We start from the raw sequence: 13668 nt of genomic DNA, 5'->3' as shown, positions 1-13668 counted from the left end.
GTTCTGCCAACACCCACCCAGCAGTGAGTGTGTGTGTGTGAGTGAGTGAGTGAGTGAGTGTGTGTATGTATAATATATGTGTGTGTGTGTCCTGTCTGAACATGCAGCTTTCACCCCTCCTAAATCTCTGTCCCTAACGCTTCCACACCATTCCTTGCATGAGTGTGTGTGTCTGTGTGTGTGCGTGTGCGTGACTGTGTGTGCGGACCTGTGTGCGTGTGTCTGTGTGTGAGTGTGTGCATATGTGTGTGTCTCTCTCTATCGCAGGTATACCAACCTGACTGTGGCTGTCCTGCTCTCTAAGGGGTTGACGGGCAGTGGTCGTATTCCTGGGTAAAGGCCCTGACTCATCATCCTGGCTCCGTTCTGGATCACTCCCTGAGGGACTAAAGAGAAGAGAAAGAGAAGAGGGAGGAGAGCGAGAGGGTCAGTAACACACACACACGAACATATACAGTGCATTCGTAAAGTATTCAGACCCCTTGACCTTTTTCACATTTTGTTACGTTAGAGCCTTATTCTAATATCGATTATTTTTTTATCTACACACAATATCCCATAATGACAAAGCGAAAACAGGTTTTTAATAATTTTTGCAAAAAAACAGAAATACCTTATTTACATACAGTGAGAGAAAAAAGTATTTCATCCCCTGCTGATTTTGTACGTTTGCCCACTGACAAAGACATGATCAGTCTATAATTTTAATGGTAGGTTTATTTGAACAGTGAGAGACAGAATAACAACAAAAATATCCAGAAAACCGCATGTCAAAAATGTTATAAATTGATTTGCATTTTAATGAGGGAAATAAGTATTTGACCCCTCTGCAAAACATGACTTAGTACTTGGTGGCAAAACCCTTGTTGGCAATCACAGAGGTCAGATCTTTCTTGTAGTTGGTCACCAGGATTGCACACATCTCAGGAGGGATTTTGTCCCACTCCTCTTTGCAGATCTTCTCCAAGTCATTAAGGTTTCGAGCCTGACGTTTGGCAACTCGAATCTTCAGCTCCCTCCACAGATTTTCTATGGGATTAAGGTCTGGAGACTGGCTAGGCCACTCCAGGACCTTAATGTGCTTCTTCTTGAGCCACTCCTTGGTTGCCTTGGCCGTGTGTTTGGGGTCATTGTCATGTTGGAATACCCATCCACAACCCATTTTCAATGCCCTGGCTGAGGGAAGGAGGTTCTCAACCAAGATTTGACGGTACATGGCCCCGTCCATCGTCCCTTTGATGCGGTGAAGTTGTCCTGTCCCCTTAGCAGAAAAACACCCCCAAAGCATAATGTTTCCACCTCCATGTTTGACAGTGGGGATGGTGTTCTTGGGGTCATAGGCAGCATTCCTCCTCCTCCAAACACGGCAGGTTGAGTTGATGCCAAAGAGCTCGATTTTGGTCTCATCTGACCACAACACTTTCACACAGTTCTCCTCTGAATCATTCAGATGTTCATTGGCAAACTTCAGACGGGCCTGTATATGTGCTTTCTTGAGCAGGGGGACCTTGCGGGCGTTGCAGGATTTCAGTCCTTCACGGCGTAGAGTGTTACCAATGGTTTTCTTGGTGACTATGGTCCCAGCTGCCTTGAGATCATTGACAAGATCCTCCCGTGTAGTTCTGGGCTGATTCCTCACCGTTCTCATGATCATTGCAACTCCACGAGGTGAGATCTTGCATGGAGCCCCAGGCCGAGGGAGATTGACAGTTCTTTTGTGTTTCTTCCATTTGCACCAACTGTTGTCACCTTCTCACCAAGCTGCTTGGCGATGGTCTTGTAGCCCATTCCAGCCTTGTGTAGGTCTACAATCTTGTCCCTGACATCCTTGGAGAGGTCTTTGGTCTTGGCCATGATGGAGAGTTTGGAATCTGATTGATTGATTGCTTCTGTGGACAGGTGTCTTTTATACAGGTAACAAGCTGAGATTAGGAGCACTCCCTTTAAGTGTGCACCTAATCTCAGCTCGTTACCTGTATAAAAGACACCTGGGAGCCAGAAATCTTTCTGATTGAGAGGGGGTCAAATACTTATTTCCCTCATTAAAATGCAAATCAATTTATAAAATTTTTGACATTCGTTTTTCTGGATTTTTTTGTTGTTATTCTGTCTCTCACTGTTCAAATAAACCTACCATTAAAATTATAGACTGATCATTTCTTTGTCAGTGGGCAAACGTACAAAATCAGCAGGGGATCAAATACATTTTTCCCTCACTGTAAGTATTCAGACCAATTGCTATGAGACTCGAAATTGAGTGCAGGTGGATCCTGTTTCCATTGATCATCCTTGAGATGTTTCTACAACTTGATTGGAGTCCACCTGTGGTAAATTCAATTGATTGGACATGATTTGGTAGAGGTACACACCTGTCTATATAAGGTCCCACAGTTGACAGTATATGTCAGAGCAAAAACCAAGCCATGAGGTCGAAGTAATTGTCCGTAGAGCTCCGAGACAGGATTATGTCGAGGCACATATCTGGGGAGGGGTACCATAAAATGTCTGCAGCATTGAAGGTCCCCAATAACACAGTGGCCTCCATCATTCTTAAATGGAAGAAGTTTGGAACCACCAAGACACTTCCTAGAGCTGGCCGCCCGGCCAAACTGAGCAATCGGGGGAGAAGAGCCTTGGTCACGGAGGTGACCAGGAACCCGATGGTCACTCTGACAGAGCTCCAGAGTTCCTCTGTGGAGATGGGAGAACCTTCCAGAAAGACAACCATCTCTGCAGCACTCCACCAATCAGGCCTTTAATGGTAGAGTGGCCAGACGGAAGCCACTCCTCAGTAAAAGGCACATGACAGCCTGCTTGGAGTTTGCCAAAAGGCACCTAAAGACTCTCAGACCATGAGAAACAAGATTCTCTAATCTGATGAACTCTTTGGCCTGAATGCCAAGCGTCACGGCTGGAGGAAACCTGGCACCATCCCTACTGTGAAGCATGGTGGTGGCAGCATGAAAACCTGCTCCAGAGCGCTCAGGACCTCAGACTGGGGCGAAGGTTCACAAAGACCCTAAGCACACAGCCAAGACAACACAGGAGTGGCTTTGGGACAAGTTTATGAGTGTCCTTGAGTGGCCCCGCCAGAGCCCGGACTTGAACCAGATCGAACATCTCTGGAGAGACCTGAAAACAGCTGAGCAGCGACACTCCCCAACCAACCTGACAGAGCTTGAGAGGATCTGCAGAGAAGAATGGGAGAAACTTTCTGAATACAGGTGTGCCAAGCTTGTAGTGTCACACCCAAGACTCGAGGCTGTAATCGCTGCCAAAGGTGGTTCAACAAAGTACTGAGTAAAGGGTCTGAGTATTTATGTAAATGTGATATTTCCGTTTTTTTTTTGTAATACATTTGCAAAAAAATAAAAAAAAACAGTTTTTGCTTTGTCATTATGGGGTATTGTGTGTAGATTGATGAGGGAAAAAAACTATTCAATCCATTTAGACTAAGGCTGTAACGTAACAAAATGTGGAAAAAGTCAAGGGGTCCGAATACTTTCCGAATGCACTGTACGTATGAGCTGGTGATAGACTTCAGGTACCAAATACCTGGGGGTGGTGATTGCCGATAAGCTGCAGTGAAAAGAGAACACCTCCATGGTTTTTAAAAAGGCTTAGCAAAGGTTACTCTTTTTAAGGAAGCTCAGATCTTTTGATGTCTGCTAAAAAATGCTCCAAATGTTTTTTAATAGTGTTGTGGCTAGTGTAATCTGCTGGGGGGGGGGGGGGGGGGTAACATCACTAGGGAGGATGCAAACAGGCTAAACAAAATCATCAAGAAGGCTGGATCTACCATCGGCATCCACCATGACAAACTACAGCCCATCCTGGATAAGCGGATCCTCAAAACCTCAGGAGTATAGAGGCCAACACTAGCCACCCCCTCCACAGTATCAGCCTGGAGCAACACGATGGCAGACAGAACATTTCCGCAGATCCTTTATACCATATGCTATGAGGCTTTTTAACACAAACACTTCGTTTTTTATATTCATTGATGATGATGCTGCTTTTAGTGTCTGTGTGTCCTTGTTGTGTATTTATGCCGTATTTATTACTAATGTACAGTTGAAGTCGGAAGTTTGCATACACATAGGTTGGAGTCATTAAAACTCGTTTTTCAACGACTCCACAAATTTCTTGTTAACAAAATATAGTTTTGGCAAGTCGGTTAGGACATCTACTTTGTGCATGACACAAGTAATTTTTCCAACAATTGTTTACAGACAGAATATTTCCCTTATAATTCACTGTATCACAATTCCAATGGGTCAGAAGTTTACATACACTAAGTTGACTGTGCCTTTAAACAGCTTGGGAAATTCCAGAAAATGATGTCATGGCTTTAGAATCTTCTGATAGGCCAATTGACATCATTTGAGTCAATTGGAGGTGTACCTGTGGATGTATTTCAAGGCCTACCTTCAAACTGCCTCTTTGCTTGTCATCATGGGAAAATCAAAAGCAATCAGCCAAGACCTCAGAAAAAAAATTGTAGACCTCCACAAGTCTGGTTCATCCTTGGGAGCAATTTCCAAACGCCTGAAGGTACCACTTTCATCTGTACAAACAATAGTACGCAAGTATAAACACCATGGAACCACGCAGCCATCATACCGCTCAGGAAGGAGACGCGTTCTGTCTCCTAGAGATTAACGGACTTTGGTGCGAAAAGTGCAAATCAATCCCAGAACAACAGCAAAGGCCCTTGTGAAGATGCTGGTGGAAACAGGTACAAAAATATCTATATCCAAAGTAAAGCAAGTCCTATATCGACATAACCTGAAAGGCCGCTCAGCAAGGAAGAAGCCACTGTTCCAAAACCGCCATAAAAAAGCCAGACTATGGTTTGCAACTGCCCATGGGGACGAAGATCGTACTTTTTGTAGAAATGTCCTCTGGTCTGATGAAACAAAAATATAACTGTTTGGCCATAATGACCATCGTTATGTTTGGAGGAAAAAGGGGGGATTGCAAGCCGAAGAACACCATCCCAACCGTGAATCACGGGGGTGGCAGCACCATGCTGTGGGGGTGCTTTGCTGCAGGAGGGACTGGTGCACTTCACAAAATAGATGACATCATGAGGAAGGAAAATTATGTGGATATATTGAAGCAACATCTCAAGACATCAGTCAGGAAGTTAAAGCTTGGTCACAAATGGGTCTTCCAAATGGACAATGAGCCCAAGCATACTTCCAAAGTTGTGGCAAAATGGCTTAAGGACAACAAAGTCAAGGTATTGGAGTGGCCATCACAAAGCCCTGACCTCAATCCTATAGAACATTTGTGGGCAGAACTGAAAAAACATGTGCAAGCAAGGAGGCCTACAAACCTGACTCAGTTACACCAGCTCTGTCAGGAGGAATGGGCCAAAATTCACCCAACTTATTGTGGGAAGCTTGTGGAAGGCTACCCGAAACGTTTGACCCAAGTTAAACAATTTAAAGGCAATACTACCAAATACTAAATACAGCAATCACCTCTCCCTAGGTTCCATTCACGTGGTCTCCAGGAGCTGACCAGGCGTTCTCGGACCTCAAACATCGATTCACTACAGCCCCCATCTTAATCCATCCAGACCCGTCCCGTCAGTTTGTGGTGGCGGTCAACGCCTCGGATGTCGGAGTGAGGGCTGTCCTTTCCCAGAATTCTGCCCTGGACCAAAAGCTGCACCCCTGCGCTTTCCTCTCCCATCGTCTTACCCCTGCTGAGAGGAACTATGATGTGGGAAATCGAGAACTCCTCGGCATCAAGATGGCGTTGGAGGAGTGGAGGCACTGGTTGGAGAGGGCGGAACACCCATTCTTACTGTGGACTGACCATAAGAACCTGGAATATCTCCGCACCGCCAAGCGCCTCAACTCTAGGCAGGCTCGTTGGGCCCTGTTATTCACCTGTTTCAATTTCACTCTCTCCTACCGCCCAGGGTCCAAGAACGTGAAGCCTGACGGACTCTCACTTTTGTATAGCCCCGCTGCTACTCCGTCTGACCCCGAGACCATTCTCCCTACCTCCTGTCTAGCGGCTGCACTCGTCTGGGGTATAGAGAGCCTGGTCCGTAAGGCACAGCGTTCCCAGCCGAACCCCGGGGGGGGGGGACTATCCGGATGTTTGTCCTGGACTCTGCCCATTCCCCGGTCCTGGAATGGGCACATTCCTCAAGACTGACCTGCCATCCAGGCTCCCATCGGACCCTGGCTTTCATCCGACAACGCTTTTGGTGGCCTTCCATGGTTCCGGATGTCTCCGCAGCAAGCTCCAGCTGGCCTTCTTCAACCACTCCCTGTTCCTCACCGCCCCTGGTCCCTTATATCCCTGGACTTTGTTACTGGTCTTCGTCCATCAGACGGTAACACCACTATCCTGACGGTGGTGGATAGGGTTTCTAAAGCCGCCCATTTTATTCCCCTTCCCAAGTTACCCTCAGCCAAGGAGACGGCTCAGCTCATGGTGCAGCACGTCTTCCGGATCCATGAACTTCCGGTCGACATGGTCTCCGATCGTGGTCCTCAGTTCTCGTCCCGGTTCTGGAAGGCGTTCTGCACCCTCATTTGGTTGTCGGCCAGCCTGTCCTCTGGTTTTCACCCGCAATCTAATGGCCAGTCGGAGCGAGCTAATCAGGACCTGGAGACGGCCCTTCGTTGCCTCGTCTCCGCCAACCCCACCACCTGGAGCCAGCAACTTGTGTGGGTGGAATACGCCCGTAACACCCTTCCCTGCTCGGCCACTGGTCTCTTGCCCTTTGAGTGTTCCTTGGGATATCAGCCCCCGCTCTTCCCTGAGCAAGAGGAAGAAGTCAGCATATCCTCTGCCCAGATGTTTGTCCGCCGCTGTCGCCGTACCTGGAAGAGAGCTCGGGCCGCTCTTTTGAAGACCACATCCAGGTATCGGCGACAGGCGGATGGTGTGGCTTTCCACTCGGAAGTCCTGTAAACTTTATCCCCGTTTCATCGGCCCTTTCCCCATCTCTTAAATCCGTAGCCCCTCTGCTGTTTGTCTTCTGTTGCCCCGCACCCTCCGTATCATGTGTCCAAGATAAAACCTGTGTCTCACTGTCCTTTGTCTTCTGTTTCCGGGGAAGGAGGGGTGATGATAGATAGAAAGAGAGGGAGGAAGGAGAATGATTCACTGCAAAGCAACCAATCCAGGCCCAGCCAATACTATACCATGACCGTGCGGCAGCGTGGCATAGCGGTAGTGCTGCAGTCTACCCAGCACATATTGTCCAGCAGCGACATGAGATCAAATCCCACCCTAGATATTTTCAGACTTTTTCCCATCTACATCTATACCCCTGTATCTACGTACCATCTATAATGTCTAAATAAAAGAGAAAATCCGAAGGAAGACGACTCTACTACACATTGTACTGTAGCTCAGAGTGACACGTACAGGGAACATGCACACTCAATTCTCCTTGGCCCAGGCCCTCCCTCCATCTATAAAAGGCTTTATAAAGTTTGGTCAGAGACAGAGACGGCTTGTAAACACACAGAACACCATGGAGAGGGAGAGAGAGGGGGGGGGGTGGGATAAAGAGAGAGAGAGACAGATTGTAAACAGAGAGAACAATGATGTGGGACAGTGCGTTTCTTTCTTTCCCAGGCACTTTCCAATAACCACATAGTCTACCCTGTGGAAAGACATGACTGGACAACAAACTAAAAGAGAGTAAGAAAGTAGGGACAGCTGAACATGATCAGAGAGTGGCTAGCTAGCATGTTCACTCACACACTGCTTCAATTAGATAGACCTGAGTTAGACCCCTGTCAAGACTCACACAGCTGAATATGATCAGAGAGTGGCTAGCTAGCATGTTCACTCACACACTGCTTCAATTAGATAGACCTGAGTTAGACCCCTGTCAAGACTCCTCAAAACACACACGCGCACACAGAGCCCGACAGAATGCTATTGAAAGAAGAAAGAAGGGGGTTCAATTGACCGCTAAACCGCCATGACCGGGTCAGGTCAATCGTGTCTCAGCAAATTACTGTCCTCAATGTCTGGGTATTTGAACAAACCTATTAAACTCCATTCACCTCTGTCGTAACACATGACAGTTAACAGCCATGTTAGTCAAAGAGATCTGGATCTCTGTCGCGTATTCCTCTATGAACCAGACGCTTTATGGATTAGGTGAGATTATAATCTTTGGATTATTATCTTTTGTTTTGAATGATATTTGAGTACAATAGAGAGGGCAAAGTGATGACGAGGCAGACTGTGCGAAATTGGGGACAGCTAGGGCATTGACAGGCACACCTGCCACTCTCTGACGGACGGTTGGCCAGCGACACGACAGCGACACAACCTCCCCACAATGGAGAAAATGAAAGATGGAGGGATGAACTAATCTAAAGCAGATGGCAGGCTGTAGAGAGAGAAAAAAAATAAGAGCGAGAGAGGGGGAAAAAAAGAGGGGGAAAAATATTATCCGTTTGGAATCATGCTCACTTTCCTGCCCATTAAGCAAGCAAGTCTGAATTGTTGCCTTGGCAACCCCCACTCCCCGAACTGCTATGGCAACCATATACAACTATGGTTGCTATAGTGACAGTTGCTACGCTAGCTAACCAACCAGAAGAAGGCTAAATGGAACAGCTGGGTTGAAAATGCTCTCTTTTCTCTTTTATCTCCCACCACTCGAAAAGAGAGGGGCACAAGGGGTGCCCTCAGACAGGGGGTACCCTGACCCCACGCCTCAACACACACACACAGACACACACACACTGCCTATCTAGCGTGGTGATAGGATGTGAAGTGACAGAGAGACGCGGAGAGGGAGTGGCATTAGTGTGGTTGGGCTAGCAGGATGAAAGGCTAGTGGGAGATCTCCTTTGTAGTTCCATTGTAGCTGGGTCCATGTTACACAATGGGGCAGTCCATTCACACACAGGGGCATCAGGGGATGGGCCAAAGACCTTTAGAGAGAAAGTGGACTAAGAGTATCTAAGCTTGGATACAAGAACGACTGGAATGCTATAGGTTGATAAGAAATTGTGCTATAAAGTAGCGTCAAATCAAATGGTAGAGAGTAGTATCAAGTCGTATAGTTTCAAATAGTATCAGACCTGTGTTATGGATATTACTGAGTGTCTGTGTGCATTCATTAATGCCTAGGCTTAATGTCTAGGCTTCTAGAATTTAACCTCTCAACATCTCCATCTGTTTCTATATCTCTTACATCCAGCACTCTCGTTCAACCCATCTCAATTTCTAACTCCATTTCTACTAATCTCTTTTTCTCTCGCACTATAAAGTATGTGTCCCAAATGGCACCCTATCCCCTCTATAGTACACTACTTTTGACCAGAGATCCATGGGCCCTAGTCAAAAGTAGTGTACTAAATAGGGAATAGGTTGCGATTTGAGAGACAGACAAAGTGTTATGTCTGCAGTCTGCTCTCTACTTCCATTCTGATGGTGGATGGATTTCCTTATGTGGGTTAACACTGAAGCTCTCAGAGAGGCCAGATGTCAAAGGCCAATCTGAGACCCAGGGACATTGGCAGACAGCTCCTAACCAGATCCATACCCACTCACTGGAATGGAATACTGCTCTGAACTTTGACCTCACGATCAATGCAGAACACTTGATGCTTCCCCCCCATGAAACAGAGTGTAGAAACAGAGCTGGTAGAATGGACAATCCTAACAGGGCTAACTGACTGACTAACATGTGTTACACACTCTTACCAGTCATCTAGAGCATCTCCCACCATACCTTAATAAGTACTGAAGGTGAAATTACCCTCAACCACAGATCTAGGATCAGACTACCATATACCCGGAACCTGGGGGGAGATGGGAAAATGAGAGAGAGAGAGAGAGAGAGAGAGCTCTGGGTCTGTGAGTAGGGGCGAGAGGCTCTCACCTACACACAGACCCAGAGCTTTCTCTCTCTCAATTCAATTTCAATTCGGCTTTATTGGCATGGGAAACGTATGTTAACATTGCCAAAGCAAGTGAAGTAGATAGTAAACAAAAGTGAAATAAACAATAATTATTAACAGTAAACATTACACTCAGAAGTTCCAAAAGAATAAAGACATTTCAAATGTCATATTATGTATATATACAGTGTTGTAACAATGTGCAAATAGTTAAAGTACAAATGGGAAAATAAATAAACATAAATATGGGTTGTATTTACAATGGTGTTTGTTCTTCACTGGTTGCCCTTTTCTTGTGGCAACAGGTCACAAATCTTGCTGCTGTGATGGCACACTGTGATTTTTCACCCAGTAGATAAGGGAGTTTATCAAAATTGGGTTTGTTTTCGAATTCTTTGTAGATCTCTGTAATCTGAGGGAAATATGTGTCTCTAATATGGTCATACATTTGGCAGGAGGTTAGGAAATGCAGCTCAGTTTCCACCTCATTTTGTGGGCAGTGTGCACATAGCCTGTCTTCTCTTGAGTGCCAGGTCTGCCTATGCCGGCCTTTCTCAATAGCAAGGCTATGCTCACTGAGTCTGTACATAGTCAAAGCTTTCCTTAAGTTTGGGTTAGTCATAGTGGTCAGGTATTCTGCCACTGTGTACTCTCTGTTTAGAGCCAAATAGCATTTTAGTTTGCTCTGTTCTTTTGTTAATTCTTTCCAATGTGTCAAGTAATTCTCTGTTTTCTCATGATTTGGTTGGGTCTAATTGTGTTGTTGTTGTTGTCCTGGGGCTCTGTGGGGTCTGTTTGTGTTTGTGAACAGAGCCCCTTACTTAGGGGACTCTTCTCCAAGTTCATCTCTTTGTAGGTAATGGCTTTGTTATGGAAGGTTTGGGAATCGCTTCCTTTTAAATGGTTATAGAATTTAACAGCTTTTTTCTGGATTTTGATAATTAGTGGGTATCGGCCTAATTCTGCTCTGCATGCATTATTTAGTGTTTTTCGTTGTACACTGAGGATATTTTTGCAGAATTCTGCATGTAGAGTCTCAATTTGGTGTTTGTCCAATTTTGTGAATTCTTGGTTGGTGAGCGGACCCCAGACCTCACAACCATAAAGGGCAATGGGTTCTATAACTGATTCAAGTATTTTTAGCCAGATCCTAATTGGTATGTCGAATTTTATGTTTCTTTTGATGGCATAGAAGGCCATTCTTGCCTTGTCTCTCAGATCGTTCACAGCTTTGTGGAAGTTACCTTTGGCGCTGATGTTTAGGCCAAGGTATGTATAGTTTTTTGTGTGCTCTAGGGCAATGGTGTCTAGATGGAATTTGTATTTGTGGTCCTGGCAACTGGACATTTTTTGGAACACCATTATTTTTGTCTTACTGAGATTAACTGTCAGGGCCCAGGTCTGACAGAATCTGTGCAGAAGATCTAGGTGCTGCTGTAGGCCCTCCTTGGTTGGTGACAGAAGCACCAGATCATCAGCAAACAGTAGACATTTGACTTCAGATTCTAGTAGGGTGAGGCCAGGTGCTGCAGACTGTTCTAGTGCCCTCACCAATTCGTTGATATATATGTTGAAGAGGGTGGGGCTTAAACTGCATCCCTGTCTCACCCCACAGCCCTGTGGAAAGAAATGTGTGTGTTTTTTGCCAATTTTAACCGCACACTTGTTGTTTGTATACATGGATTTTATAATGTCGTATGTTTTTCCCCCAACCCCACTTTTCATCAATTTGTGTAGCAGACCCTCATGCCAAATTGAGTCAAAAGCTTTTTTGAAATCAACAAAGCATGGTTTGTTTGTTTGTCAATTAGGGTGTGCAGGATGAATACGTGGTCTGTCGTACGGTAATCTGGTAAAAAGCCAATTTGACATTTGCTCAGTACATTGTTTTCACTGAGGAAATGAACTAGTCTGCTGTTAATGATAATGCAGAGGATTTTCCCAAGGTTGCTGTTGACGCATATACGTTGTTGACCCACGGTAGTTATTGGGGTCAAATTTGTCTCCACTTTTGTGGATTGGGGTGATCAGTCCTTGGTTCCAAATATTGGGGAAGATGCCAGAGCTAAGGATGATGTTAAAGAGTTTAAGTCTAGCCAATTGGAATTTGTGGTCTGTATATTTTATCATTTCATTGAGGATACCATCAACACCACAGGCCTTTTTGGGTTGGAGGGTTTGTATTTTGTCCTGTAGTTCATTCAATGTAATTGGAGAATCCAGTGGGCTCTGGTAGTCTTTAATAGTTGATTCTAAGATTTGCATTTGATCATGTATATTTTTTTGCTGTTTGTTCTTTGTTATAGGGCCAAAAAGATAGGGCCAAAAAGATTGGAGAAGTGGTTTACCCATACATCTCCGTTTTGAATAGATAGCACTTCGTGTTGTTGTTTGTTTAGTGTTTTCCAATTTTCCCAGAAATGGTTAGAGTCTATGGATTCTTCAATTACATTAAGCTGATTTCTGACATGCTGTTCCTTCTTTTTCCATAGTGTATTTCTGTATTGTTTTAGTGATTCACCATAGTGAAGGCGTAGGCTCAGGTTTTCTGGGTCTCTATGTTTTTGGTTGGATAGGTTTCTCAATTTCTTTCTTAGGTTTTTGCATTCTTCATCAAACCATTTGTCACTGTTGTTACTTTTCTTCGGTTTTCTGTTAGAGATTTTTAGATTTTATAGGGTAACTGAGAGGTCAAATATACTGTTTAGGTTTTCTACTGCCAAGTTTACACCTTCACTATTACAGTGGAACGTTTTGTCCAGGAAGTTGTCTAAAAGGGATTGAATTTGTTGTTGCTTAATAGTTTTTTGGTAGGTTTCGACACCACTTTCCTTCCATCTATAGCATTTCTTAATATTATTAAGTTCCTTTGGCTTTGATGCCTCATGATTGAGTATTGCTCTGTTCAAGTAGACTGTGATTTTGCTGTGGTCTGATAGGGGTATCAGTGGGCTGACTGTGAACGCTCTGAGAGACTCTGGGTTGAGGTCAGTGATAAAGTAGTCTTCAGTACTACTGCCAAGAGATGAGCTATAGGTGTACCTACCATAGGAGTCCCCTCGAAGCCTACCATTGACTATGTACATACCCAGTGTGCGACAGAGCTGCAGGAGTTGTGACCCGTTTTTGTTGGTTATGTTGTCGTAGTTGTGCCTAGGGTGGCAGGTGTTTGTCCCCCTGTGTGCTGAGGGTGTCAGGTTCTTCTCCAGTTCTGGCATTTAGGTCGCCACAGACTAGTACATGTCCCTGGGTCTGGAAATGATTGATTTCCCCCTCCAGGATGGAGAAGCTGTCTTCATTAAAGTATGGGGATTCTAGTGGGGGGATATAGGTAGCACACAGGAGGACATTTTTCTCTGTTGAGATCATTTCCTTTTGAATTTCTAGCCAAATGTAAAATGTTCCTGTTTTGATTAATTTAATAGAGTGAGTTAGGTCTGCTCTATACCAAATTAGCATACCCCCTGAGTCCCTTCCCTGTTTCACACCTGGTAGTTTGGTGGATGGGACTACCAGCTTTCTGTAACCTAGAGGGCAACCAGTGGGTCCGTCTCCTCTATACCATGTTTCTTGTAGGATGACAATGTCTGTATTTCCGATTTCTTTGGTGAAGTCCAGGTTCCTGCTCTTTAGGCCAAAGGCAGATGACCTCAGGCCTTGGATATTCTAGGATGAAATAGTGAAGGCTTTGTGTTCCATAAAGTGTCTAATGTTGTTGGTCGTGTGGTTTGGCCTCAGGCCAGTAATTGTGAGCAGAGCCTGC

At 45.1% G+C, this 13668-nt stretch overlaps 1 protein-coding gene across 1 annotated transcript in view; it reads right to left on the bottom strand.

Moving 5' to 3' along the window:
* foxn3 (forkhead box N3) overlaps nt 1–13668 on the bottom strand; it is an 83320-nt gene that overhangs the window by 6147 nt on the left and 63505 nt on the right. Inside the window, 1 exon segment of the mRNA XM_084182101.1 lies at nt 278–386. Coding sequence (XP_084038227.1) covers nt 278–386 — 109 coding nt within the window.

Source organism: Coregonus lavaretus (genome assembly GCF_964263955.1).
Source record: "Coregonus lavaretus genome assembly, chromosome: 18".
Taxonomy (NCBI): domain Eukaryota; kingdom Metazoa; phylum Chordata; class Actinopteri; order Salmoniformes; family Salmonidae; genus Coregonus; species Coregonus lavaretus.
This window is presented reverse-complemented; position numbering and strand designations above follow the sequence as displayed.